Below are 27,177 nucleotides of genomic sequence, written 5' to 3'. Positions count from 1 at the left end.
TGGGACCGATTGTAATCACCGAGGCCGCAGATGGATACAGATTTGCTTGGGAAGTGTCGGTGTGTATTCGCCTGTCAAAGCAGGTGCTTAGGTTATTAAAGTCACAGCACATCGACGGTCTGCTCCTTGTTTCCATCCTCCGTTGAACAACCCCATTGATCTGTTTCCCTGGCTGAGCTCTGACAGGCTGGAGACAAGCCAGCCAGTATCACCTGCCAGGCACTGAGCTTAGCAAAGCTCACTGTGCCATTCTCCAAAACAACACCGGAACCAAGCATTACCATACACCAGCAAATGGCTCAGCCGACTGTCTTTATTAATCCATCTTGCTGTCACACAGCGACGCCCACTACACACCGACGCAACTGCTCAGACACACAGACAGACACAGGCAGGCACTCCTACATTTCTCTTCCCCTCTCTCTCTCTCTCTCTCTCCCCCTTCCCTCTCTCTCTCCCTCACATACACACACACTCATAAATTGTCAGAGTTTCCCAGGTAATGGGTTGGACGGAGTGGGGCTCCGTCTGGATGAGCAGCAAACACAGACTAATTCATTCAGAGATCAGACACTGAAGTCTGGACACATCAGTGGCCTCTTCCCCTTTCAGATGATTTATGACTCCAAGGTTCCACAACTCTCTTCCTCTGCTTTAATGATGCATACTCCTCAACCAAGCACCTTATTGTTCAGGCAGTAGGTTTACCATTTTGGCATGTTGATTTCCCCCATGTTAAGGGCGTGCAAACTGTTTTAGTGGTTTAGTTTTTATCATGAATGTCCATCAAGGTTGTGATTGTGATAACTGTGCTTCAGGACTCAGGATTAGCAGAATGAATGCATCAATTTGTGGAATCTCCCCACTGCGTTTTCAATTGTCTGTAAATTCCTTCCTCATTATGCCCTTTTCTAACATTAAACCTCTCCATTGTTCCTCCCTCCTTCACTTTTGCTGCCATAGGCTATGGTAAGTAACCAACACTATTTGCCATAGAGACACTTATGTTGTGAGGGTATACTAGTTTTCTTGTCCCACCAGTAAATTGAGCACTCTCGTGGAAGGAAGCACTTTAAATTCTACAGCTGTCATCTCTAGTTTGTTGTAACCATTCAGGAGAACATTGCCAGACAGACTGTAATAATACACACCGGCCTCATAGGCTACACTGAGATTTGTCTTGATTAAAAGAAAGCAGAAAAGATATTGAAGTGTGAGCCAGGAGAAACTGACCCCTCCCTCTCCCGTCCCTCAGTCTTTGGTTCAGAACTCAAGGAAGGCAGGCATCACCTCAGCGCTGACGTCCAGCACCCTGCATAACGAAGAACTGGTCAGTACCTCAGTCCTCATTTACAAAATGAATTCAAAACAAATATCAATTCCTGGATTTTACTTTTCTTCTTTTACCTGCTTTCGTTTATTAACCATCTGCTTATTTTACCGGCTCTTTCTGTGAAGTACTTTGTGCTGTAAGCTTGAAAAGTACTATATAGATAAAGATATTATTATTATTATCTTACACTGTACCAAAAACCTTTCTAGCATGCCCACACCTGCGATGCTTTATTCTGACAGAAGAAATATTAGAAGAAACACTAGAAGGAGAAATGACAGCTCTGCAGGGTATTTCCACTCTCTCTTCTATTCCCCTGTAGAAGAGCCATGTCTATAAGAAGACCCTCCAGGCTCTCATCTATCCCATCTCCTGCACCACCCCGCACAACTTCGAGGTGTGGACAGCCACCACCCCTACTTACTGCTACGAGTGTGAGGGGCTGCTGTGGGGTATCGCTCGCCAGGGCATGCGCTGCACCGAGTGTGGAGTCAAATGCCACGAGAAGTGCCAGGATCTGCTCAATGCTGACTGTCTGCAAAGTAAGAGACATGCTAGAAAAGATCACTCCAGTTTAGCTTGCAAACAAGTAGTATTATGCTGACATATAAGCACCAATATTCAATGTATAAAAAGGCTGGATAACAAGTATGCTAATGTATTTATCCTAAGCAAAGTATGGTTAAATGTAGTGTAAAAGATTTATAGGAACCATTTACAGCCATTTACTGACTGTTTTGAGTTTTTGGCTTTGTGATTGTTGCTAAAGCCTCCGTCTGTCCTGCTGTCTCTGGGCTGTTTTTATTAATAACACTAGACTATCCAGTCCATCTACTTCCTCTCATCTCAATTTTTCATGCCAAGCTCCTGTCTTCCTCCTCCTCCTTCTCACACTCCTACTCTCCAGTTTACCTTGTTTTTCTTGAGAGGATATTAAAAACCATTTGTCTTTTGTTGACATCCTCCTCTCTTTTCCATCTCTTTTACTCTGAAGATGTTTCCATCTCTCATTCATAAATTATAGACTACTTTTTCATCACCTGCATGCTCTTCTTCTTGGCTGTGTATTCTGAATTGAATTCCCCAGCCTCAGATTTTCATATAAGGTTTACATATTGTAGATATTTATCCTCAAGACAATCACCTCTCTTATTGTTATCATCAGTAACTGTGTGGCCACCATGAACCAGACACACCTATCAGGTCACACCACTACTATATGCTATCACACATCTGACTATTTTCTGTCCCGTCTTAATTCTGCCCCTAACCAGGGGCAGCGGAGAAGAGCTCCAAACACGGCGCAGAGGACCGAACACAGAACATCATCATGGTTCTGAAGGACCGCATGAAGATCCGCGAGAGGAACAAGCCTGAGATCTTCGAGCTCATCCAGGAAGTGTTCTCCGTCATCAAGGCCACTCACGTCACCCACATGAAGCAGATCAAACAGAGCGTGCTCGACGGAACCTCCAAGTGGTCGGCCAAGATCAGCATCACAGGTGAGAGGGGGGTTAGTCATGTTCAGTACAGTCGCTTTGAAGGGAGATGGTCAACATTCTCAACATCAAAGTCTGAGGAGAGAGCGTGCGACAACGGCTCAGGTGTTGTTTCTTTGAGGAGAGACAAGCTGGCGTTTGTATGAAGAGAGTATAGGTGGCGTTTGTAGGCTAGTAGACCAGAGGAGTCAGAGGAGTTCAGTGGGACTCCAAACACACAAGGGCAGGTATCCATCTGCAGACAAACTCACACAACAGCACATAGAGTGGCTGACCGGCTAGTGTTTTTGCCTCTTCCCAGTGTTGTGCGCCCAGGGTCTCCAGGCCAAGGACAAGACCGGTTCCAGTGATCCCTATGTCACCGTCCAGGTGGGCAAGACCAAGAAGAGGACCAAGACCATCTACGGCAACCTCAACCCTGTGTGGGAGGAGAACTTCAACTTGTGAGTAGACACTTCTGGAGCAATTGTTGTAGTAGTAGTAGTATATTGTACTGACATGCATCCTTAAGTGCTTTATATTGATTGAATTAAATGTATTTAGATTTGTTGAAGGCTATGTATTTTTTGCATTTATACTGATAGCATTTGATGTTCAAGATTGTCCAATAAGATTAGAAATAATCCAACACGGTTTGTTGACCCACTGTCAATGGAAGTAATACATTTCATAACTGTGACTGACTCTATGTCTCTGTCCATGTAGTGAATGCCACAACTCCTCAGACCGCATCAAGGTGCGAGTGTGGGATGAGGACGATGACATCAAGTCTCGCGTGAAGCAGAAGTTCAAACGGGAGTCAGATGACTTCCTGGGCCAAACCATCATCGAGGTCCGCACCCTGAGCGGAGAGATGGACGTCTGGTACAATCTGGGTCAGTTGGACCGCATTAAGACATATATACCGTACTTATACCGTATTTACCTCACAGCATGTTACTGCCATTGTCACAGTTCACCTCACTTACACTTGTTTGCCTGAATTAATTTTTCTGATTGAGATTTTTTTCATTGGCTAACTGTCTTGCTGTATGTCCTGCGCTCTTCACAGACAAGCGAACAGACAAGTCAGCCGTGTCCGGGGCTATCCGCATGCACATTAATGTAGAGATCAAAGGAGAGGAGACGGTCGCCCCATATCACGTTCAATACACCTGTCTGCATGAGGTGAGCTCTATGTGTGTGTGTGTGTGTGTGTGTTTGTGTGTGTGTGCACATGAGGGTGTCCGTGCATCTCTGTGCTGAGTAATCTTAATGAGCCATGCCAAACAGGTTAATTTACTTGACTCATGTTCTGTTCCATAATGGAGCCATTCCAAATGAAAGAGAAGTTAATACGGCGTAATGTTTGCTTTGTCTAGCAAGATAAAGACCACTTCCAACAGCAAAGACATCAGACACATTTCTAGTCCTCCTGTCTACGGAGAACTTGCCTGATTGAGTGTAGACCAATCACAGCCTCGTACCGAGTCATTACTCGGCCCATTACTCAACAGAGCATATTAGCTGAACCTTAACCGAGAAATGACCACTTTTATTGCTGCACATAAGTGGCTATAAACCACATAGCCAACTCAGAATGTCTTACAGCAGCATAATGTGTTATGGACGAGTAGTACCTTGTTTTGGCCTCATAATATAGTTTTACGGTCATACATGCAGTAGAGCCATTTAAAGATAAACAGATAAAGAGGCATAGGATGTAATCCTGCTCTGTCTTAGTACAATGCAGCATTATACTAGGGCTGATTACAACCTTTGATTACAACTGAGAGATGTGTGAATGCTTATCCCGGTCCTTAATGAGTGAATTAATGAATAACAATCCATTGAACAAGCTGACTAGTAAGTAGACTGATTGAAGAGAGAGCTCTTCTCCTTCACACACAAAACACACACACACACACACATACACACACATGAACACACACTATAACAGTGATCATAATGAACATAGTTAGCCCATTCATCCCTAGACATAACATCATCTCATTAATAGCAGACCAAGATCTCAGTAGCTGCTTACACTTTCTCCATCACTCTCTTTGAACCTCTGTTCTCTGTCTACTTTTGCCATTTCTCCTTCTGTTTCTCTCTCTTTCGCTCTCTCATATGTATTCCCTCTCTTGCCGTGTCTCTCTCTCATCTTCTGCATCTCCTCTCACTCTCTTCTCTCTCTCTCCTCTTTTTTTCTCTCTGTAGAACCTGTTCCACTATGTGACAGATATCCAGAATAATGGTGTGGTGAAGATCCCTGATGCTAAAGGGGATGATGCGTGGAAGGTCTACTTTGAGGAGACTCCCCAAGAGATCGTGGATGAGTTTGCCATGCGTTATGGAGTGGAGTCCATCTATCAGGCCATGACGTACGTCCTAACCTTAACACCAACCTGAAACCCTGGCTCTGGAATATCGTGGAAAGTCTGTGTGTCAGCATAGTTGTGTTTTTTCTCTCTGTAAATGATCAGTATCCAGTGTTTGCATTCACATGTATCCCTCTCTTCCAGTCACTTTGCCTGCCTGTCATCTAAGTACATGTGCCCGGGCGTGCCTGCGGTGATGAGCACCCTGCTGGCCAACATCAATGCCTACTACGCCCACACCACCCAGGCAACCAACAATGTCTCTGCCTCTGACCGCTTCGCTGCTTCCAACTTTGGAGTGAGTCAACGCAGACATATGGATCATAATCAATAAATGCCATAGGTCCAGCCAGCGGCAAAGTGTGTTATTCTTTAAATATCTTATTTGCTAAAGCTTTAACTTTATGTTGCCTAAATTACTTCCATGTTTCTTCCCTCCTCGAAAAATGAGGCTAGAAGAAGCACAGTCCCTTAATTCCAATATTAATTATTCAACGAATAGCTTGTTTGCTAGCCTGTGGTGCTGAATACTTGTTCCTTCATAATTTGCAGTGTAGTGTGTTTAATGGTGTTGATATCTGTTACCATGTGTGTTGTTTTGCCTGCAGAAAGAGCGATTTGTCAAGCTTCTAGACCAGCTGCACAACTCTCTGAGGATTGACCTGTCCATGTACCGAGTAAGATTGCTCTCTGTCTCACTGTTTACTCACTGTTTACTGTACACTCACTTATCTTAGAAAAGTTAATTATAGATGAGAGTCCAGCGTGGTCGGATAGCTGAGCTGCAGGATAGAAGACCTGCCCACTTCTCCTCTTCTTCCATACCAAACTTCTCCTCTCTCTCTCTATTTCTCTTTCTCCTCATCTCTCTCCTTGTGCGAAACAGTAAAACAAAGCAGGCGGATGTGCTAATTAGAATGACAGCTCCTCAGACACATTTATGGACACATGCAGGAAATACTGCACACCCACACAACAGCAAGTGTTAGGGTTAGTTGGCGGTGGAAATCAATGACATGCTGGATCTTGCCTACAGACACACACACAAACACAGAAAACCACACATGCACACATACACACTCAAGGGAAAAGGATGAATGTGATGTCGTGTTGTGGCTCACAATACTTTCTGTGTCTGACTGTAGAACAACTTCCCAGCCAGCAGTCCTGAGAGGCTGCAGGACCTCAAGTCCACAGTGGATCTCCTCACAAGCATCACCTTCTTCAGAATGAAGGTACCATCCCTTCTTTTTCTACTCTCTCTTTCAGGGCCTTGTCAATTTCCTTCTCTGTGTTTCACACACTCCACCTGCTCATTAGCTCATTCACTGTAAAATAATATTTTTCTCACAAAATTCCACATATAAGTCAAAGTCATCAGCAATTTCAGATTTTAACTCTGATATTAATGGTGGAAACCTAACATGTGTCTTTGGTGCTCAGTGCCAAAATATATTCACTCAGTGAGAAAGTGTTCTTTTTAAAAATGTTATTTTTCTAAAAAACATGATTTCATTGTCTATTTAATCATGGACGATGACTTAGACAATTTTGAAGCCCCATAATTTAGTGGGCTAATGAGCCAGTGTGTGCACTTGTCTCGTTTTAATTCTTTCTTTTTTTTTTTTTTTTTTGTTCAGGTCCAGGAGCTGCAGTCTCCACCCAGAGCCAGCCAGGTAGTGAAGGATTGTGTCAAAGCCTGTCTCAACTCCACCTACGAGTACATCTTCAACAACTGTCATGAGCTCTACAGCCGCGAGTACCAGACAGACCCGGTAAGAAGCCACAGTGGAGCCTGTGTAGGTGTGTGGGAATGTGTGAGTGTTCTCACTCTCTCTCTCACACACACACACACACACAGTTATTGGCACGACGGTGATGCTGTAGGTTTCGAGGAGCAGCTGAGTAGTGTGGCTTTTATATAACAGTTACCAACGAATGTGAACGTTCTGAGGTTTTCTCCAAAGAAGTGTACATAAAACATAATAATATAAAACAACTAGCTCCCAACTCATCATAAGAGTTGGCTTAACAATCAGTGAAGCCTGGCTAGTCATGCTCTCTGTGAATTATCATCATGGTTGGAAGATGTCCTTGACCAATCAGATTGCTTGGCTGAAACTACCTCTCGTATAATTGGGTTTTATGATTGTTATCACTGTACCCTCTTTGCTTGATTTCTACATTGTTCTCAATGCGTAAAGTGTGTGTGTGTGTGTGTGTGTGTGTGTGTGTGTGTGACTCCAGCAGAGTCCCCACCACCCTCTCAGTCTGGGTGTGCTAGCCTCTTCCATCCATCACACCAGTACAGGATTTCATCAGGGATTTCTAGAACTTGTTTTAGTCCTCATTAAAGCATCAGCCGCATTCACACTCCCCTCCTGAATTTCAAACAAGCATTTTCCCTTTGAATAAAACATTTCATCCTGAGGGGCGTTGCTATATTTTGTTGAAATCTCTATAAGATCATTCTTCACTTTCAACCCCTGCGGTGCTTGGCTTACGCCCCCCCCCCCCCCCCCCCCCGCCCCTTCATCGTCAGCTATTTCAAAGAAGTCGTCCTGACAGTTGACATGTCTCTTTAAGACAGTTTGTGCAGCTAGTGTTGAATATGTATGAGTTGGGTTGAATTGACAACATTGTTAGGATTTCCCCCCAAAATTTTCACCACCCTTCTACTTTTAATGAAGAATAAATCAAGTGCAAATCACATTAAGAGAGTGTGTATGTAGAGTACCAAGTGGTCTCCTTATTATGCAGTATCATTAAAGGACTTCACTGAGTTTTTGGAAGTTTGGTCCACTGGTCACCTTACCCAATATTTGACAAGAGGATAGGTGCCAAAATCATCTCTGTGAGTCTGGTAGATAGTTCTGTCCAGTGTGCATGCTAACGCTTTAGCATACAGTATGTTAAGTAATCATAGACTAGCTTTATCTTAAAAGTGAGAAAATGAAAACTTGACAGCATCTAAACTCACAGAGATGATTTTGGTGTCTGTCCTCTCGTCAGGTATTGGGTAAGGTGACCAATGGGCCAAACTCCCAAAAACTCAAAGTGTAGCTCTTTAAGGGTGATTGTGATTCCAGTTGTGCCGTTGCTTTTCCAGGCCAAGCAGGGGGCCGTGCCTCCAGAGGAGCAGGGGCCGAGCATCAAGAACCTGGACTTCTGGTCCAAACTCATCACCCTCATCGTCTCGATCATAGAGGAGGACAAGAACTCCTACACTCCCTGCCTCAACCAGTACGTCCCTGTCCTGTCCTCTTTTCTCTCTCTCTCTCTCTCTCTCTCTCTCTCTACCAAATCCTGTCTCGCTCCCATCTCACTCTTCATCTGCCTCATTCTTCTATTCTCTCATTCTCTCCTAGAACATTTTCACATTTTCCTTTCCCTAACAAAAAGATTTTAGGTTTATGCCATTTTCTGTATCTCTTTTCCACAGTTTCTCTTCATAACTCTATATTTAAAACTCAGTTTTTAAGGCTGATTTCAGGCAGAGAAAGTACCATCTGCTTGCTCGGTCTCATATCTCTTTCTAAACGCATATATGCCTTCCTCCTTCTCTTCTCTGTCAAGATTTCCCCAGGAGCTTAACGTGGGTAAAATCAGTGCTGAGGTGATGTGGAACCTGTTTGCTCAGGATATGAAGTACGCGATGGAGGGTGAGTGCAAGCCAATGATATATTGAGCCTCTGTATTGACCTAGCCTTGTCAAAGTGCTGGCAGACTCATTAGAGAATTATATTCAGCAAGACAGTGAGGATGTGTGTGTGTTAGGTTTTGGGTTCGTGCCGCTGTATGCAGAATAGATCTACGGTAATTGTGGATGGACGACAATAGCTTAAACACCCAGGAGCGTTTGGTTTTAATTTAACATCGGTTATCCTCTTTCTCCTTTTCTCGCAGAACATGAAAAGAATCGCCTATGTAAGAGTGCCGATTATATGAACCTGCACTTCAAAGTCAAGTGGCTATACAATGAGTACTGCAAAGACCTGCCCTTCTTCAAGAGCAGAGTACCTGAATATCCTGCGTGAGTAGCATCTGTGCCCACAACTGTCTTGCAACTTCAGACACACATATACTGAGGACAGATGTTAATAACAATAATGAAATAAGACAAAAATTCACCTTCTTATGTGATTCTGCTAGTTTTTATGTATCAAGCACTGTGGTTTTCTGCTGTCCATAGATGGTTCGAGCCATTTGTCATCCAGTGGCTGGACGAAAACGAAGAAGTGTCTCGAGACTTTCTGCACGGCGCTCTGGAGAGAGACAAAAAAGATGGGGTAAAACTTTTCAGCCCTTCTGTTTCCTTATCTTCTCTTCACTCCCCTGGGCCCGCTGAGTCGCTGTTGTTGTTCAGGCAGAATTACTGTAATCCATCCTTTGTACCTCCTCTGTCACCCTCAAAGTTATCAGCCAAAAGTTTCATCCTCCCGCTCTCGCCTCCCACATTTCTTCCTACCTCTCCTGCATTCTTCAAAGGCTCCCCAGCAGTAACAGAAGCATGGACACAGCAGTACACACCTGGGCTCAAAGCAGAAGGCATGTCTGGGCTAAGAGGATGTTCCAGTCAAAGTGCTTTGTGGTTTAAAGAGATTCTTTGAAAGTTTAAAGAGCCACGGTCGAGGCGCGCTTGTTCTTAAGGAGGGATAACTTTATGACAGCGGGATATTGTGGATTAATGGCCTTCTTCCCGATTTTTGACCGAAGAAAATCTGTCCTCACCTCATTACCCAGACACCCTGAAGCAGCAGCTAGACACTCACCTCTAGCCAATTAGGGAGCGGAGACTTACCACCAGCCAATTACAAAAAGACAGACAGGAGAGCTCCCACCTGCTGCCAGATGGCTGCCTGACTGGCTGGATGGCTGGCTAGCTCTGGGGCTCTTTAAGTGTGGGGAAAGATGACAGAAGTCTGGTTTAATATGGTTTCTTATGGTCCTGCTATGTGGTCTTAGGTGCCTGGGGGTCACACCCTGTCAGCTACCCCAGAGTTCCTAGCAAAGCCCCTGGGCTGACTGGTTGTCACTTATATTTATCACAGCTTCATCATCCTCTCCTCCTGCTCCACTTACCAACCTGTCAATCTGCACCAGGCAACTCAATCAGTTTCTAACCCACTGTCCCTCCTGGTTCTTCTTGCTCCCTCTCTTTCCCTCATCTCTCCTCCCTTTATCCCTTTATTTTCTCACTACTTTTAAACTCCTCTGTCCTGTTTTCTGCCCTACAGTTCCAGGTTACATCGGAGCACGCTCTGTTCTCCTGTTCGGTGGTGGACGTGTTTTCCCAGCTCAACCAGAGCTTTGAGATCATCAGGAAGCTGGAGTGTCCAGACCCTCAGATCGTGGGGCACTACATGAAACGATTCGCCAAGGTAGATATGATGCAATCACAACTCGCAGTCATATCATACCTCACAAAATCAATATACGCTAAATGGATCTGAGACACAACTAACCCTCTCCCTTAAAGATTGTTTTCTTGGATATATTAGACATTTCCAGATGCTTAGGACATGATTGAGGACCTGTTGCTCTTCCTTATTTCCCTCTCCAGACCATCAGCAATGTGCTTCTGTCCTATGCTGACATCATCTCCAAGTGTTTTGCCAACTATGTCACCATGGAGAAAGTGGTGAGTGGCCAAAGGCATCCATCCCATTTGTCTACCCAACGGTTAAGGCACAAAAAAATGAATTTCTATTTAAGTTTAGCCCCTCCACTGTTTTTTTACTCTTTTTACTTAATTGAAAACATGTTTGTTATATATGTCTAGAATCTGTTCAAGGTGTTTATAAGGTGTTTCCATATACATATTGTAAACATCATTTATTTGATTCCTATGCCTGTATTTTGAGATTTTGTTTTTTTTCCAAGCTGCACATCCTGACCAAGGGTATTTAATCGTGGACTATCCAATCAGGGTATTGAATGTTTCAGAGAGATGTGTGTCATCTTGTCCCCATGCAGCCGTGCATCCTGATCAACAACATCCAACAGCTGAGAGTTCAGCTGGAGAAGATGTTTGAAGCCATGGGTGGAAAGGATGTAAGTGACTCTCATCTCTGTCCTCTCTGAATACCCAGTAGACTGTATTGTACAGTAGCTCAGCTGTGTGTGTGTGTGTGTGTGTGTGTGTGTGTGTGTGTGTGAGAGAGAGTGTGTTTGTTCATGGTTGCCTCTGTGACCTAGTTCTGTGCAGTCTCAGAGATCGTCTGTTTGGTCCAAATGTTTCCTTGGAGTGCTCCATGATATCTCTGGCCAAACTCTCTAATCAACTGTGTATGTGTGTGTGTGTGTGTGTGTGTGTGTGTGTGCTTGTGTATACGTGTGTGTGCTTCAGCTATGTGTGGAGGCCAGCGATATCCTGAAGGACCTGCAGGTTAAGCTGAACAATGTCATGGACGATCTCAGCAGGGTCTTTGCCGTCAGGTAGACACACCCACATACACACACACACACACACACACATACACACATGCACATGCACATGCAAACTGCTTCTCAGCACGGTCTTGAGGACATGAATGGGCTTTGCCAGGGAAGCAGATGGAAACCGTGGGGGTCAAGTCCACCTCACGACCTATGTTGCATTTTCCCATGTTTCTCCTGTCGCTCCCTGCAGTATCTACTGTATGCTGGCCAACACGGGAAATAATATAAAAATAGTCTTCAAAACAACCCCATTTTTAACAATATGAGAAAAATACATTGAGAATCCGGTTGAGGTTGCTGGCACTGAGCTCAGCCTTCAGTAAAACCTTCCACTGCCTCCTGTGTGTCCTGTGTTTATCCCTGTAGTTTCCAGCCTCACATTGAGGAGAATGTGAAGCAGATGGGAGATATCTTGGGCCAAGTGAAGGGCACCACGAATGTGGGAAACGCCAGCAGTGTGGCCCAGGATGCTGACAACGTCCTGCAGCCCATCATGGAGTTCCTGGACAGCAAGTGAGGCAATCTGCCATTTCAGAGGAGTCTTTTTTTATCTGTTCCTCTTTCTAGCATCTCTTTTTCATGCATATTCATGTGTCCCTCCTTTTTTGTTCTCTCTCCTGCTCTCTTCATTATCAGTATGTTTTTTTACCAGGAGAACAGTGTCTGGCTCCTTCTGTTGCTCATTATTCCTCTCTCCTCTCCTCTTCTGCCTCCTCCTCCTTGTACCAGCTTGACGCTGTTTGCTAAGATCTGTGAGAAGACTGTGCTGAAGCGTGTGCTGAAGGAGCTGTGGAAGCTGGTGATGAACACGATGGAGAAGACCATTGTTCTGCCGCCACTCACAGACCAAACGGTGAGAGCACCTAGTCCTGTGAATACACATCCACCAGACACAGAAATACGAACTAGATATACACAAACTTGTGCATTTTATTTTGGCATTCATAGCTGGACAACTGTGCATGTCAGTATATACAGACGGGTGCTTATTTAACGTATGGAATTATTATTTTATTCGTATTTGGATGTACATGCACATGCAAACAGAAATAAACACACGTGCACAAACACGCGCACACACACACACACACACACACACACACACACACACACTCACACACACAGCCCCTAGGATCTGTTGTGACTCAAGAAAGATCACTGTTTATTTTTAGTGAGCGTGAGTGTTGTTGTGAAACGTGACACGGAGTAAAGAGATATGATGACTATTTGATCTGTTCTGATGATGACCGCAACATTAGGTAGACAGCAGGAAACTGTCTTACAGAACACGTAACACACACATACACACACACACAAACACTCACACACTCATGCACACACATCTCCAACTGCCAAGACAGCTTCAAAAGAACAGGAGGAGGAGGTGGAGGAGGAGGACAGGGAATAAAAAGGCAGACATTTTGTGTGTATTACAATTCAAGATGGTTCTCCTATTAAGAAATGGCAGAGGAAGACTGAACTGCCTTTGCATCAAATTGACATGGCACCCTATTCTCTATCCAGCCCCTACACATACAGTATATGCACCAATGCCCCCTATGCCTCCATTCATCCAACCAAATCAAGGTGAAATCCTAAAAAAAAGTCAAAAGGAAAAAGGAGTGCACCATATCATTCTAACCCCAGCTCATGGCTGCTCTCCAATATGTCAGCTAACAAATATTTGGAGCGATTCCTGATTTATGAGTAACTCACAACTGAATGGCGGATATTTTGCTCTGGGGATTTGGCCCTCAGTCAAGTTGAATCATACATTTTGGAAAGCAGCCTCTTGTTTTCTTTTGTTTTGGATATATGTGTTCTTATTTGTGTTTGGTTATTGAAGAAAGAGCCTCATATCACTCGTTAAAGGATGCATTAATCTATGGAGAACAAGCAAAGGCTAAAAAATGTGTTCAAAAGCCATATGATCGTCTATAGAATAACCATTTCCTCATTTGGAGTTGCTGTTAAAATTTTCTAGCACAGATTTGCCTCCAAGAATATTTCCGCAGAATTCAAGTTACGTATTTGCTGGCCCTTCTCAATTCTCGACTTAGTCCAGGCTTTAGAGGCATTTAGCCACAGGTCCCTCCAGCCCTGGGGCCCAAACGTGTGTGTTTTTGACTGATGTGGGGCTCTTTGCAGCTTGACTGACCCTTCTCTCTGGTTGTTGTTGTTATTACTATTACATCCTGCTCCCACCGCTCTCCCTCCACAGATGATTGTAAGTACGGCACTCCTGCGTGTGTGTCTGTCTGTTCGTCTACGGTGGTCGGTTCTCTGCTATATGTGGCTGCGATCTCCCCTGTTCTACCCTACATCACACCCTCCCTGTTCTGATCTGTCCTGTCTCTCTTTCATTTGATCTGTCGTTCTGTCTCCTCTCTTCTCTTCTCTTCTCTTCTCCTCTCTTCTTTTCTCTTCTCTTCTCTTCTCTTCACTGTCCTCACTTCTCTCTCTCCCTCCTCCTCGTCTCCAACTCTGTCTCTCTTCGAGGAGACAGAAGCATGGTGCATTCCTGACTGGTTCTGATAGGTCCTACCCCCCCCCGCTCTACAACCTCCACCAATCAGATGCCCCCTTCTGCTATCTCTCTTCCTGAACACTCTCCTTAACCAGGAAGTGGTACTCCTCTCTCGCGCCTGGTGTTGCCTTGTTTCTTCTCATGCATTGTGCCCCCCCCGGGACTCCAGCGGGGTGACTCTGACCTCTTGGTGGCTTGGTATCTGGTGTCCTGCCCCTCTGATCCCCCACCCCCCCTCCTCCCTTTCTTCCCTTCTGACCTCTCCCCTGCCCTATTTCTCCCCCACTGTCCCCACCTTTCCCACCTGTTTGAAGTGTGTCCCCCCTCCCCCCACTGTGGGTTTGTTGCTTGCATCTGATCTATTTCAACACTGCAGTCTTCTCTCAGTACAACACTGTACTATACTGTATGTCTCTCTGCAGGCCTGTCATGTTGGTCTGTCCTGGTTTGGTTCCATGTTCTGTTGTTACTATGACTACTGTAATGCTGGTAACATAATGATGTTGGTAGTACTGACGCACAGAATGGCCTCTCTAACCGCAAGATGTTATGGTATTGGAGTGATGTCGGTCAAACACAAGCTATTTATGTCCAAGCAGGTGTTCAGTTTACTGTACAGAAATACTCTTGATGCTTCCAATGTTTCAATTTTTACTTTTCATTTTTGTTCTTCTACCATGGCATCTCATTTTAATAATTTATATTACTTTAGCTGGGTATATTTTCTTTTATGGGGACGTAGGAGTAGGAAGAAGCAGTAGGAAAAGGTTTTCTTTTTCATATATATGACTTTATGTCATCACTTATATTAAGTATATACAATGGGATTTTAACTGTACAATATTTCCTTTCTTTCCTGTTACTGAACTCTGGACTTTGCCTTAAATAGCCTGTAAAGTAATTGCATGTGACCTGGCCCCCTAAATCAAACCACATAGTGTGGTCCCATTACTGCAGCCTCTGATGAAACAGAGCTCAGTAATGTGAAAGCATAGCCAGAGAAATGCAATGCTAATGGAACGCTAATAGAACCCTTTATTCAAACAGAGGAGCTGCTCTGCTCTTAGGTGTAAACAATATGCAACGAAAGTCAATATGTCAGCCGCATATTTCTAAGCAAATTTTGGAAACACCTCATTTTCCCTGTCAACATGTATGACATTCTGCTATGGAAATCAAACATCAATTTTTTTTCCTGATGATACAAATGAATACTAATAGAATGGTGAGGATGTCTCTGGCAGTGATGGGTGTTTCCAAATTTAGTTTCACATTTTGCGATATACATGCTCTTTCATTGCGTATTCCCATCTAGCCAATGAGACTGAGAGTGAGTGAGAGTGTTACTAACAAGATGCCAGCCAGTCAGACTGTAGGGACCGGCCACTTCCTGAAGTATTAACCACATGCTCTCTTTTCAGGGGAGGCTGAAGAGTGCTTCTCACAGTGATGTAAGGACTAAACCCCTTAAGATCAATGTGTCTTGTCTCTCTCCTCTATGTCCTCTCTCCGTGTCTCTGTCTCTCTCCCTCAGCTCCCCAGTCAAACAAAGCAGTGGAAGCATTGTTTTTCACCTTTATGTTTACATGCCGTTCCTCCTATATGGCTACTGATAAGCTGTGAAAATCCCCTTAACACACTTTGTAGTGGTAGCTGCCTGCATCCCCAGCCTCACCACTGTCACAAAATATGTGAGGCACAGAGTTGTACCTTTTGTCGCTGAAGGTACAACTCTGTGCCTTATTTTCTGGCAGTGAACCATAATGTAGTAATGGAGGGTTAGCTGAGTTACTTTCGCATGACTAAGTCCCGACTGCATTTCTTGCCTCACTGTTTCTAGAGTATCTAAAATACAGCATGAATGAGTAGACACAACACAGTTTCAAGAGTGCACACTTAACGTTTTTATCATTTCTAGATAATAATGTATTTCCTGTGTACAGAGACTCGTTTGTGTGTTTTGTTTCATTTTCTGGTGTTGTTTTGGTATTGTTTGTAAGACTATGTAACCATGAATAAGTTCTAACCATAGATATACACAATAAAACCCTATATCGTGTCTATGGCTATAACCACAGACAGGATTTGGATGTACAGTCAACAGCACTTAGTGATATATTCTCTTACCAGAGTATCGCGGTAGGCTGGGCTTCCAGCAGATACCTGATATATCACCACAGTGCTACTGCATAGTTGCTCTCTCCTTCATACTGTGTGTGTGTGTGTGTGTGTGTGTGTGTATTCATGAGTGCACGAGTGTGTCTGCCTTTCTTGCCCTTACAATGAGCTGAGCCACTTTCCCCTCTCTTTGTACTGAAACGTCTTGCTGTGTGTGTGTGTGCTTACACAAGAGAGAGAGAGAGAGAGTGTGTGCACACCTGAGTGTAATGTTTTTGAATGAATAAGACAGAGATAAGTATGATAACGGCACTTGAAGAAAAAGTACTTTGACATGAGTAAAGAGGCTTAAAAGTGTGAGTGTTTTGAATGTGTGTGTCAGAAAAGTCGCTGTCCTCTGTGTGACACTAAGCCGTTTACTACTAAGTCATGTATTGTCATGATAACAACAGTGCTCTTTTCTCTCTTTCTGTCTACCTTTCCTCTGTACTCTCTCTCTCTCTCTCTCTCCTCCAGGGTACCCAACTCATCTTTAACGCTGCCAAGGAGTTGGGACAGCTGTCCAAGCTGAAGGTACAGTATGTCTATAGGCTACACCAGTGCTTCAGAACAAGGCTTTCATCACTTAAAAAATATGAAAGTACAGTATCAAAATGGACAAATTGGTCATTTTCAGTTTGTGCTTCTCCCTGTGTCATCTTCAGGAGCACATGGTTCGTGAGGAGGCCAAAGCCCTGTCACCTAAACAGTGTGCTGTGATAGAGCTGGCCCTGGACACCATCAAGGTACAAACTCAGTGTTACATATACAAACATAGACTTACATGGTTATGAGCCACCTCAAATGTTTAACAAAGAGCATGTATGATTAATGGAGAGTTGTTAATTTTGCGTTCTGGTTTTAAAGGTCAAATGCGGTTTAAAGATGTGGCCCACAAGGCAGAAGAGTTTAAATCACCTCTGTTTGACAGAGAGATTTCTGGTCCAACTCTAAGACTATGACTGTGAGCTTTGATATTGTGGCTCCACAGCTCTGTGATTTAAGACGAGGGAAATGAGACCCGTCTGAAGTGGTCATTCAAATAAAAGCTTGACAGCCTGCCAAACGGCGCTAACTCCTCTATAAGATGCCAAGAGCAGCTACAGAGACAGAATACGTAATCACAGTCAGTCTTAGTGAAGCCAGTTTGTTCACCTTTGCTGGATTGCATGCTGGATCAATGTTGAATAATGTCAGTAATGTGTGAAAGTTTATATCCCTTTGCACTTGTAAGAAGGAAGATACTTCCTGGGAAATTATTGTAGGACTTCACAATCCTTCACTCTGTCTGAGATCATTCTGTCATCCTGCATTTTATTATTTCTTTCGAAACATCAAGTTACAAGGATCTGTCTTACAGGAAAGATACTTATGAGTGACTTCTATTTTCTCCATCTGCCTTTGTCTCTGTTAGCAATATTTCCATGCCGGTGGTGTGGGTCTGAAGAAGACTTTCCTGGAGAAGAGTCCTGATCTCCAATCTCTCCACTACGCCCTGTCCCTCTACACCCAGGCCACAGACAAACTCATCAAGACCTTTGTCCAGTCCCAAAATGCACAAGGTAACCTAATGGTCTTTCCACTCCACCCCACTCTCTCTTTCTCTCTCTTTGGCATACTTTTGATTCTCCAGTAACTTCATTTCCTAACTGTGACCTTTATTTCCAGTGTTATGTAATTCTCCTGTATTGAGATCAATGTGTCCCTACTTTTCATTTAAGGGTTTCCCACATGCCCAGCTCTATATCCTGAAAACATCTCACATGCTTTGTAGAGCAGAAAGTCGTGGCTGCAGGAGCACAATATTTTCTCACTGCTATGAAATATTGAGTCTCCAGTTACCCAGCCTCCGGAAACACGGAGAATATTCTTTACATGATCTGACAGCCATTTGCAATAAAAAAAAAAATATCCGCCCCCTCCTTTTCTCTCGCTCTTTGAGTCTGTCGCTCTGTCTTTTTTTCCCCTCTTTCCATCAGATGGCTATGTAACAGCCATCATCTCTGTGCAAGCGCCGGTACTGACACACTGTCCCTAAGCACCACTGGTAGAAATGCCATATGAATGAAAGATCATTTAAAATTTAATTAGCATAAATGCCATGCAGCTTTTGGAGAATACCTAAGCATTTTGCAGCAGCAGTGTGTCTGTGTGAGCTGTGTATGTGGCTGAACCATCCTGCTACAGAATGGAAGAATAAACAGAGGACAATGAAGCCAATGCAGGAGAGCTGACCGTGTATTTATCAGGATCTCTCTTAGCTTTTGGGCCCACATTTAAAACTGTAAGTCTGCTTTTCAACTCTGTGATTCTTAACTCAATGTCTGCACACTTCATATTTCTATGTGTCTCTCCTACTCTCTCCTCTCTCTCTCTCTCTCTGTGTCTCCTCCCTCCCTCTGCCCCATCTGTGGGCCAGTGTTCGGCGGGAAGGGGGTGAGGTTCACCACTAGTGAGGATGTGTACCCAGAGAAGGGTATGTGGACCTCAGGCTCAGGGCCCGAGACACCAGGGCTCCCAGAAAGCCTCCAGACCAAAGCCCACCTCCCTCCACCCTCCACCCCCCATGTGCATCCTGAGACTGCCCTGCCTGCTCACACTCATCCTAATAGACAAATACAATATACACAACACACATACTCTCTTTCTCTCTCTGTCCCCCTTTTCTCTCTCTCTTTCTCTCTCCTCAAACACACACACACACGCATACACATCCACCACAACAAACAGAACATAGATTTTATGCATTCATGCATGTAATGTACACACTGATGTCTGTATGTACGGTACTGCGCTGAATACATACGCCCTATGTATGTATGAGCAGACACTAAAGCATGATGTGCGGACATCAGACAAAGAGAATAGAAATGCATTAAGAGTATGGAGGAACCCTGATCCAGCATGATGTCATGGAGAGAGGCCCGCGGGCAGAGCGCACTGTGTGTGTGTGTGTGTGTGTGTGTGTGTGTGTGTGCGCACATGGGCAAGAGAGTGACTGAGCAGAGCAATGTGAGTGAGTGAGTCGCTCTGGCTGTGTGACTGCCTTCAAGGTCGTTGAACCACAAACACGGGGTCTCTAGCAAGGTCTCGGCGTTGGGAGGAATTCCTTTCACCCATGTTACTCCCCCTCCCGAAATGTTAGAGCGGTGATGAAGAAGAGTATGATTATGATGAAGATGGTGATGGTGATGACAGTTGGCTCAGTTTGTCTGGGAGGGCTCCCTGTCCTTGCCTGCTCTTTCATACGCATATACACAAATACAGACAGAGACAGACAAATACAAACACACACACACATATCTCCCATGTGCAGCAAGGCGCTCCCTACAGCAGTGACGAGAAAGGGTGCTCACCCCTCCTCAACTCATCCCCCCCAGTGAGCTACAGATTCAGCCAATCAGAAACAGTCCCTGGGGTCAGGTGGTTGCGGTGTCTGTCACTGTAGATCAGTATCAAAGGATTTGACTCTCTCTCCCTCTCTCGCTCACACACACACATACATTCACGCAGTCTCACTCTCTCACACACAGGATGCTGCAGGAGCTACATGCATATAGTCAAGTCAATATTTGCTTATCTTGCCTCGCTCTAGTTTTGCTGTCTCAGGGGATGTCGCTTCATCTGGTGTGAGACAAGTTATATCACACAGTCGTCTCAGATGGAGAACTCTTTACAATAGATTGGTAAAATGATTAAGGCTGGAATAAGAGAGACCTATAGATGTAGAAATGTGTTGCATAGCAAATAGAGTTGTTATCCTATGGAAAGAGGCCAAGGAGATAGGCTGAAGAAATTAGCAGTGCGTCTTCAGCTTCCCACCAGCTGCCGGATGTCCTTGGCTGTAGCGCGGATGTAAATCACTTTCCACTTAACAGATCTCACTGGATAGGCATTCCTGCCACATTATAGTATATAATTAGAGCAGGATGAATGGAACAGTCTCTCTCCAAAGCTAAGAGGAATTTATGGTTATGAAATCGACTATTACTGAAAAGGACTGTGATTAGTGATGATTGTGTAGGACTCTCGTTCATACATACTGTGTTAAATAGGATATGAACTGCATTAAAATAATTCTAGGCTATGATTAAAATAATTGAAGTGAAGGGTCATGCAGTGAACATACACAAAGATAATACTTTGGCAGAATTACATTACAAGTTAGAGATTTAATGCCTATTCTGATGGAGATTTGCAATGTGGAGTAAAATATGCACTTTTGATTGTCATGTTGATTGAAGAGACAAAAAGCTTGCTTTTTCTTGGCAGCATCGTGCTCGCTCTCAGCCAGCAAAGTTTCTTTTTCATCTTTCATGGAAGCCCTCCATAGAATAGACAAGGCCAGATGGATGACTGCTGCCCTCTTTGGTCCCATTGGCAAGGGGACCAACAATCCCATAATGCCCCTGGGAGAGATGCAAAGAGCTGCGTGCCAGGAACACTCTGCTGTCCAACTCCCACAGACACCTTGCTTAGTGGGTGGCTGGTTGAACACACACATGCATACACACACACATACACACACCCCCACACACATACAAAAACACAGGCTGCTGGTTTTTGCCACAAAGATGCTGTTGACAGAGTGAAGACACTAATTAAAACACAGAAAATTAATGTCCATCTGTCACCGTATCCGTCCGGAATTTAATGTGGATCTTAACCACTTGTTCAAATGCGGCACAAAACCACACAGGCATAATGAGGAAAGATTTGTCCATCTTGGTACCACCTTGTTTTCAGACACTAGCCAGTCGACACCTCCCTCCCAGACAAAAGAGCTGGAGCCTGAGCGGAGCCATCTAGACAGGTCCTTTCTGCATGTCACTCTCTTCTCCCCAACACAGTCCTGGGGCCAGCAGCATGGAGCCAAGGACCCCAAGGCCTGAGCTTGGGCCCAGGTCCAGGGTTGAGCTATCTCAGGTGGAGGGTGCACACATGGACCAACTCAAATCCATTGGGTTTCTCGAGCTAAAATACAAAGGCGAACCACTGATTTGAATCCCTTTCTAGTTAAGTTAATGTGAATATTATCAATAAGATTTGAGTCCTCCAGACGTGTGCCTCATCACGCAGCATAGCTTTAATTGGGGAGTTGTGCATCGGGGTGCGGTCCTTCACCGACAGATCTGAGAGGCTGACCTGCTTCCTCTCTCAGTAAGCTCCCTTCACCTTTCTTGCCCCCCCTCCCCTCACCATGCTTGAGTAAAGGCCTTTACCAAGGAATGGGTATGGGTCCGCCTGTATAGACCCATCTGAGCATGTTCTGACCTGATCTATATCAGGAGAACCAGGATGATTACCCTCTCAACTTCTCTCCTGTCTCCTCTCTGCCTCCTACTAACCACCCTGCATCCTAACAGACACACTCTGTGGGACAACAGACACTATGCATCTATGAGTGAGCACCTAATACCAAACTGTTACCTTTCAATTGCTGAATTTGTACAAAAGCCACTGCAGTCAGACTGGTCAGTGTGTTGCCATTGTGCAGAATGCCTATTTGAAGGAATGGGATCGTACATGACAGAGAAAATATATTTCAATTGATCAGCTGTTATAACATAAAATGGTAAAACTACCTGTACTGGCCTGACAGGTGTCACTCATAGCAGCTTCGTCTGATTGTCCACTCACAGGCCACAGCATAAGCACAACAGCTCACTATGCCTTCTTTTGAGTCCTCCTGTTACGCAATGCTTGTTTCAGTATGAAGCAATGTTTGTATCGTCAATATTCTATCTAATGTGCATAGGGTTGTGGCCAAATCCATTTCAATGTATAATTTATGAAATTGAAATGGAATTGATCGGTAACCTTGTTTCTGCATCAGAGTGAGAGGAGGAGCGTTTGGAGGAGAGGGCATGGTGGCTGGTGTTAGTGTTTGGCCTGTGATAGGAGTACAAAGAGGACCCATGTTTCCAAATCCCAGGGCTCTAACTTGCCCCCCCACTCCCTGTCTGTCCTGTCAGGCTCCGGGGTGGACGACGCCGTGGGAGAGGTGTCCATCCATGTGGAGATTTTCACTCACCCCAACACCGGAGAGCACAAGGTCACAGTAAAAGGTATGATTTTGTGTTCAGCAAAGTTTACAGACAGAAGATGTATTTTATTTATTTATTTATTTTATTGATTTAACCTTTTTAAACAGGTTGTCCCATTGAGATAAAGCATCACTTTACTTAAGGGAGCCCTTGCCAAGAAAGCATCATCGAGACAAACATAAAAGTTGCAGACAGGCAATGAACAGAAACCAAAACATAATCAAAGTCACACAGTGGAGAGATATAGCGAAGGATATAGCGCCTTAATGAGTCTGCCACACAAAGTCGCCAAAAGAGCAGCTCTTTCTACTTTAAATAATTTCCATGAAGGAGGAGCTGATTACATGAAGGCACATTTTGCCTAATTCTTGTTCTCACCTTAGGGACAGATAACAAAAACAAATCCTGTGACCTAATTTTCTAGACATGTAAGAGCACAAATAATCAGGAAGCAGACACAGAGTGACTTAAAAGATAAAAATGTGCCAATGAATGAGTCTAAACTGGGCAGGGCGGCCCAAGCACATAAGGTACAATGATGAGTGAGAGCTTTACAGTGAGTAATAAACTTCATCGCTCCAATGTCTGAGGCACAAAACATTGGGAAGGGGAATACGAATGTATTACATTGCAATGATTAGGTACTGGCATAAAAGTGGCTGTGACCAGTTGCTTTTTAGCTGCCAAAGAGATTTATGACTTGGTCTTAAAATAAAATCCCAATTTCAGCTTCAATATCTTAGCAAGAAGCTGAATATGTGGCCTGAGGGAAAGCCAGTACTTTGTTGATTTGAATTTTCTCTCTCTCTCCTCCACACTTTCACACATTCTTGCCACATGAATCTCACTCTCTCTCACCCCTTTTTTCTCACTCGTTCTCCTTCCCACTCTCTTTCCTTTCATTTCCAACCTCTCTCTCTCTGTCAGTGGTGGCTGCCAATGACCTGAGGTGGCAGACGCAAGGGATATTCCGGCCGTTTGTGGAGGTCTATATTATTGGGCCGCACCTCAGTGACAAGAAGAGGAAATACGCCACCAAATCCAAGAACAACAGCTGGGCTCCCAAATACAACGAAACCTTCACTTTGTGAGTAGACATCCGAGCCTTGCCAGTAACGTATGTATTAAAATATGTGTGATTCTGTGATGACAACAAACAGTCATAATGGTGCTGATCATTGGTTTGGACACACCTGATTGAATGTACTATGTTTTTCATTATCTTAAAGCCATTTTGATCTAAAGGCTTATGCTTCAATGCTTGAAATATGTTTCTTAGACAAATATAAATAGTGAAGTTGATGCCTATGTATGAATTTCTTTCCAAAGCCTTTGCCTCTCCATCAAGGCAAAGGGCAGCTACTTTAAAGAATCTAAAATATAAGATAGTTTTGATTTGTGACTTTTTTGGTCACTGCATAACTCCAATTGTGTTGTTTCACAGTTTTGATGTCTTTACTGTTATTCTAAAATGTGGAAAATACTAAAAATAAAGAAAAATGTGGTGTGTCCAAACTTTTGACTGGTAGAGTTACAATATGGAGGTGCTCTGCCTCTATCAGAGTTTTTAAATCCATTAGCTGTGTTCCAAAGTCGGATTATTCTTGACCCGTCTCTCCTCTCCCTGCAGCACCCTGAGCAGCGAGGTGGGTCCTGAGTGCTACGAGCTCCAGGTGTGTGTGAAGGACTACTGCTTCGCCCGCGAGGATCGCACTGTGGGCATGGCCGTCATGCAGCTGAAGGACATGGCCTCCAGAGGCAGCGTCGCCTGCTGGCTGCCGCTGGGCAAGCGCATCCACATGGACGAGACGGGCCTCACCGTCCTGCGCATCCTCTCCCAGCGCAACAACGACGACGTGGCCAAGGAATTCGTCAAGCTCAAGTCTGACCAGCGCTCTGCAGAGGAGGGCCGCAGCTAAGAAGCAAAGAGAGGTGAAGCGGCCTGGCTGAAACTCGGCTCAGACGTCGCCACCCGCCGCCCTGGAGCTCTGCTGAGCCACCGCTAGCCACTGCCCCGATGTCCTAGTGTTGTAAAAGCACAGATAAAACAACAGTCACCACACATCCAGTACTGTAAATACATTCATTTCACTGAAAAGGACATCGTGCTAAACAAACATCACTCTAGTTGTCTTTAAAAGCACCAATGTCTTTATCGTTATAGATATTATCAATCATCCTAGACGCATAAATCTATTTGTTGACAAATCAGATGAACAATACATCTCTACATAGAGTTTAAATCATAGAGCGTATATCTACCTTCCTCTCAACCTCTCTCCGCAGAGGTCAGTCATGCCATTCCAAACTAGCATTTCACACACACACACACACACACACACACACACACACACACACACACACATATATACCTACATACCTTCTTTGACTGGTCAGGGTGTGAAACTTCTTGTAGCCTTTACTGTCTTGGGTTTTCTCTCGATTCCCTCTGCCTTTTTCTTTACCCCCCTACATTCCAGTTCGTCTTGTCCCTTCACTGGCCTGCATCCACCCAGAGAGGGGACCGGAAGTGCCAACAGATAACCACTGAAATATGCCAAGACCTGCCCTAAGCACAAGAGGACCAACTGTCCAACAGACCCACTGACAAAAAAGGGCTGCAAGGCCTCAAACATTCCAGTATGGGGGTGGGGTTACACACATTGGGAATAAAGCACTATTTACTTCTGATAGTTTTCAGATTATGGTTTAATTAAAAAGATTTACTTTCTGTTTCTTCCAAATTATATTTATATTTGAATAATTATATATATCTATATATATCATATATAAGATGTTTAGGACATATATAAGGTTATAACAGAGGACTATTAGGTGGAGGTATTGTACTTGAAAGATTGTCCCTGTCTGTCTTTTTGTCTTTGTGTCTACCCAGTAACAGAGCACACTGCCTGACACCCTTAATGCCTTTTGTCTTGTTGACCCTAGTATGTCTGTCTCCTATATAGTTTCTGTATAGAGAGATGAATCTGATGAGGACAAGCGTTCAAGCACTGATTCATCAAACCATATATGTGAGAAAGAGCATAACTGAGTGTGAATGTATGTGTGTGTGTGCACTTGGGTGTGTGTGTGGAGCCTGTACTGTATGAGTGTGTTTGTAAGATGTTCTAGTGTTGACCTCATGTAGCCGCCAGTGTTGCCTGTTACCTGCAAATGTAATCACAGAAAGCCATCACAAACAAAGAACATTACATATGGGAGGATGCTCATGTACTAAGTAGATTTTTCAGAATTTTCTAAGTGTCTTTTACTTGTGGGAGGATGTGAGCTATGTCTAATGAGGGTTATTTTCATCTTTGTCTTATTGTAACATTCCATGGCTAGCCAGGCCCACTGGTTGAGCGAGTGTGTGTGTGCATGTGAGGGTGTGTGTGCGTGTGTGTGTGTGCCTGATAGAGAGAGGTATTATTATACTATTGAGATCCGTCCAATAGTAGAAAAAAAAACAGCCACTTCCTCTCGTTAAAAACAACTAGCCAATCGAATCAATACCTCCCAGTACAGAGGTGATAGAAAAACCTCTAGAGACCCTATGTTGCCATAGTAACATCAATCTGTGTTAAAATGTCTACAGGGGTTACAAACCCACACGTCCCACAGCCCCCTCCAAGGTCTCTCTTTCCCCTTCATCCCAGGGAAAGCACAAATCCCAAATGTCCCACCACCCATGATCCCTAATGGTTCAGCTGATGCAGAAGGCAGAGAACAAAAGACCTCTCCTAAAGGGCTGCAGATCCAGACCGCACCTGGCCTGGCACTGTAAATTAAAGAGGGTCTACAGTATAGCCTGCTTACTGTAAGTAGTGTAGAGTATATGGAGATGTATAAGATTTAGAAGCACAGGGTCTTTGCTGAACCCATTATATCATATTTATACAATGGGGTTTTTGTTGGACAGTAGTTTCAAGGATCTGTATTAAATCCATGGTTACTTGGCTGTAAACAGTTACAGGAATGGCCGGCACTTCAGCTCAATGTGGCCTGACCTCCACCCTTTATTTCACTTGAAACTAGCCGTTTGGAATTTACTACTGGCTGTCCTAAGAAAAAAAAAAATCAATGTTATGGAAAGAAAATGATAGGATGACCGACTCCAGAAAAAGAGTCAAAGTTCTTGATTGACTGGAGGTTCTGCTCCATTCTTTTCTATTTCTATGTAGCTGCCCCTTTTTCAGTTGCCACTGAGAGCCTGCCCCCCAAAAGCACTTGACATGGTAGTAACTGAATATCTGAATTTTATAAACCCCCTATTCAACAAAGTGTAAGAACTGAACTCTATGCATCTAATCTATAACATTTATGTAGATCAAGTCGTTTTTGAAGCAGTCTTATAATGTTTACATTGTGGATTATTATTCTTATTATCAGCACAAGTGTTTGTCTGATATGTTGTAAATGCTGTCTCTATTGAAATGGGCCAAATATCACAGCTGTAGTAGAGCTGATTAGAGAATGAACTCGTGTTTGTACAGCTTTTCAGCATAGATGAAAACTGGAACAGAAAGATTGTTATTATTGGTCGTGGGCATTGTAAATAGCTCAGATGTACCAAACACTCGTCAGACTGTATGAAGTGAAGTTTGCTGCTCTTTTGTTGACTTGAATTGCGCTCTAGCTGACTGGGTGGTTGGGAATCGAGTGTATGGGTGCCCATCTGGACATGTAGCTCTTATTGAAAGATAGGCTACATCTGACTTTATCTAGGCCGTGTACACACCGGAGATGCACAGCTGATTTGTACAAACAATTAGTCTAACCGATATGTACAAAACTGATATCATTGTTA

At 44.0% G+C, this 27,177-nt stretch overlaps 1 protein-coding gene across 1 annotated transcript in view; it reads left to right on the top strand.

Annotated features, from left to right (window-relative positions):
* Nucleotides 1-24,286, top strand: part of unc13a (unc-13 homolog A (C. elegans)) — a 42,671-nt gene extending 18,385 nt beyond the window's left edge. The window contains exons 15-44 of the mRNA XM_071532225.1: nucleotides 964-969; nucleotides 1,256-1,330; nucleotides 1,656-1,875; nucleotides 2,608-2,835; nucleotides 3,134-3,275; nucleotides 3,538-3,707; nucleotides 3,884-3,999; nucleotides 5,035-5,198; nucleotides 5,340-5,493; nucleotides 5,804-5,872; nucleotides 6,341-6,430; nucleotides 6,836-6,970; nucleotides 8,305-8,438; nucleotides 8,772-8,857; nucleotides 9,102-9,228; nucleotides 9,388-9,484; nucleotides 10,433-10,576; nucleotides 10,759-10,836; nucleotides 11,172-11,249; nucleotides 11,545-11,633; nucleotides 12,003-12,149; nucleotides 12,366-12,489; nucleotides 13,858-13,863; nucleotides 15,585-15,614; nucleotides 16,798-16,854; nucleotides 16,986-17,066; nucleotides 17,735-17,882; nucleotides 22,296-22,388; nucleotides 23,295-23,454; nucleotides 23,998-24,286. Of these exons, the coding sequence (XP_071388326.1) occupies nucleotides 964-969; nucleotides 1,256-1,330; nucleotides 1,656-1,875; nucleotides 2,608-2,835; nucleotides 3,134-3,275; nucleotides 3,538-3,707; nucleotides 3,884-3,999; nucleotides 5,035-5,198; nucleotides 5,340-5,493; nucleotides 5,804-5,872; nucleotides 6,341-6,430; nucleotides 6,836-6,970; nucleotides 8,305-8,438; nucleotides 8,772-8,857; nucleotides 9,102-9,228; nucleotides 9,388-9,484; nucleotides 10,433-10,576; nucleotides 10,759-10,836; nucleotides 11,172-11,249; nucleotides 11,545-11,633; nucleotides 12,003-12,149; nucleotides 12,366-12,489; nucleotides 13,858-13,863; nucleotides 15,585-15,614; nucleotides 16,798-16,854; nucleotides 16,986-17,066; nucleotides 17,735-17,882; nucleotides 22,296-22,388; nucleotides 23,295-23,454; nucleotides 23,998-24,286 (3,537 nt within the window). The remainder of the gene's footprint in view (nucleotides 1-963; nucleotides 970-1,255; nucleotides 1,331-1,655; nucleotides 1,876-2,607; nucleotides 2,836-3,133; nucleotides 3,276-3,537; nucleotides 3,708-3,883; nucleotides 4,000-5,034; nucleotides 5,199-5,339; nucleotides 5,494-5,803; nucleotides 5,873-6,340; nucleotides 6,431-6,835; nucleotides 6,971-8,304; nucleotides 8,439-8,771; nucleotides 8,858-9,101; nucleotides 9,229-9,387; nucleotides 9,485-10,432; nucleotides 10,577-10,758; nucleotides 10,837-11,171; nucleotides 11,250-11,544; nucleotides 11,634-12,002; nucleotides 12,150-12,365; nucleotides 12,490-13,857; nucleotides 13,864-15,584; nucleotides 15,615-16,797; nucleotides 16,855-16,985; nucleotides 17,067-17,734; nucleotides 17,883-22,295; nucleotides 22,389-23,294; nucleotides 23,455-23,997) is intronic.
* Nucleotides 24,287-27,177: the final 2,891 nt, after the last annotated feature.

This window comes from Centroberyx affinis, unplaced genomic scaffold, assembly GCF_046629955.1.
Source record: "Centroberyx affinis isolate AG114_WGS23_722 - 3 ecotype Tasmania unplaced genomic scaffold, CSIRO-AGI_Caff_v1 ptg002177l_1, whole genome shotgun sequence".
NCBI classification, from domain to species: Eukaryota; Metazoa; Chordata; class Actinopteri; order Beryciformes; family Berycidae; genus Centroberyx; species Centroberyx affinis.
This window is presented reverse-complemented; position numbering and strand designations above follow the sequence as displayed.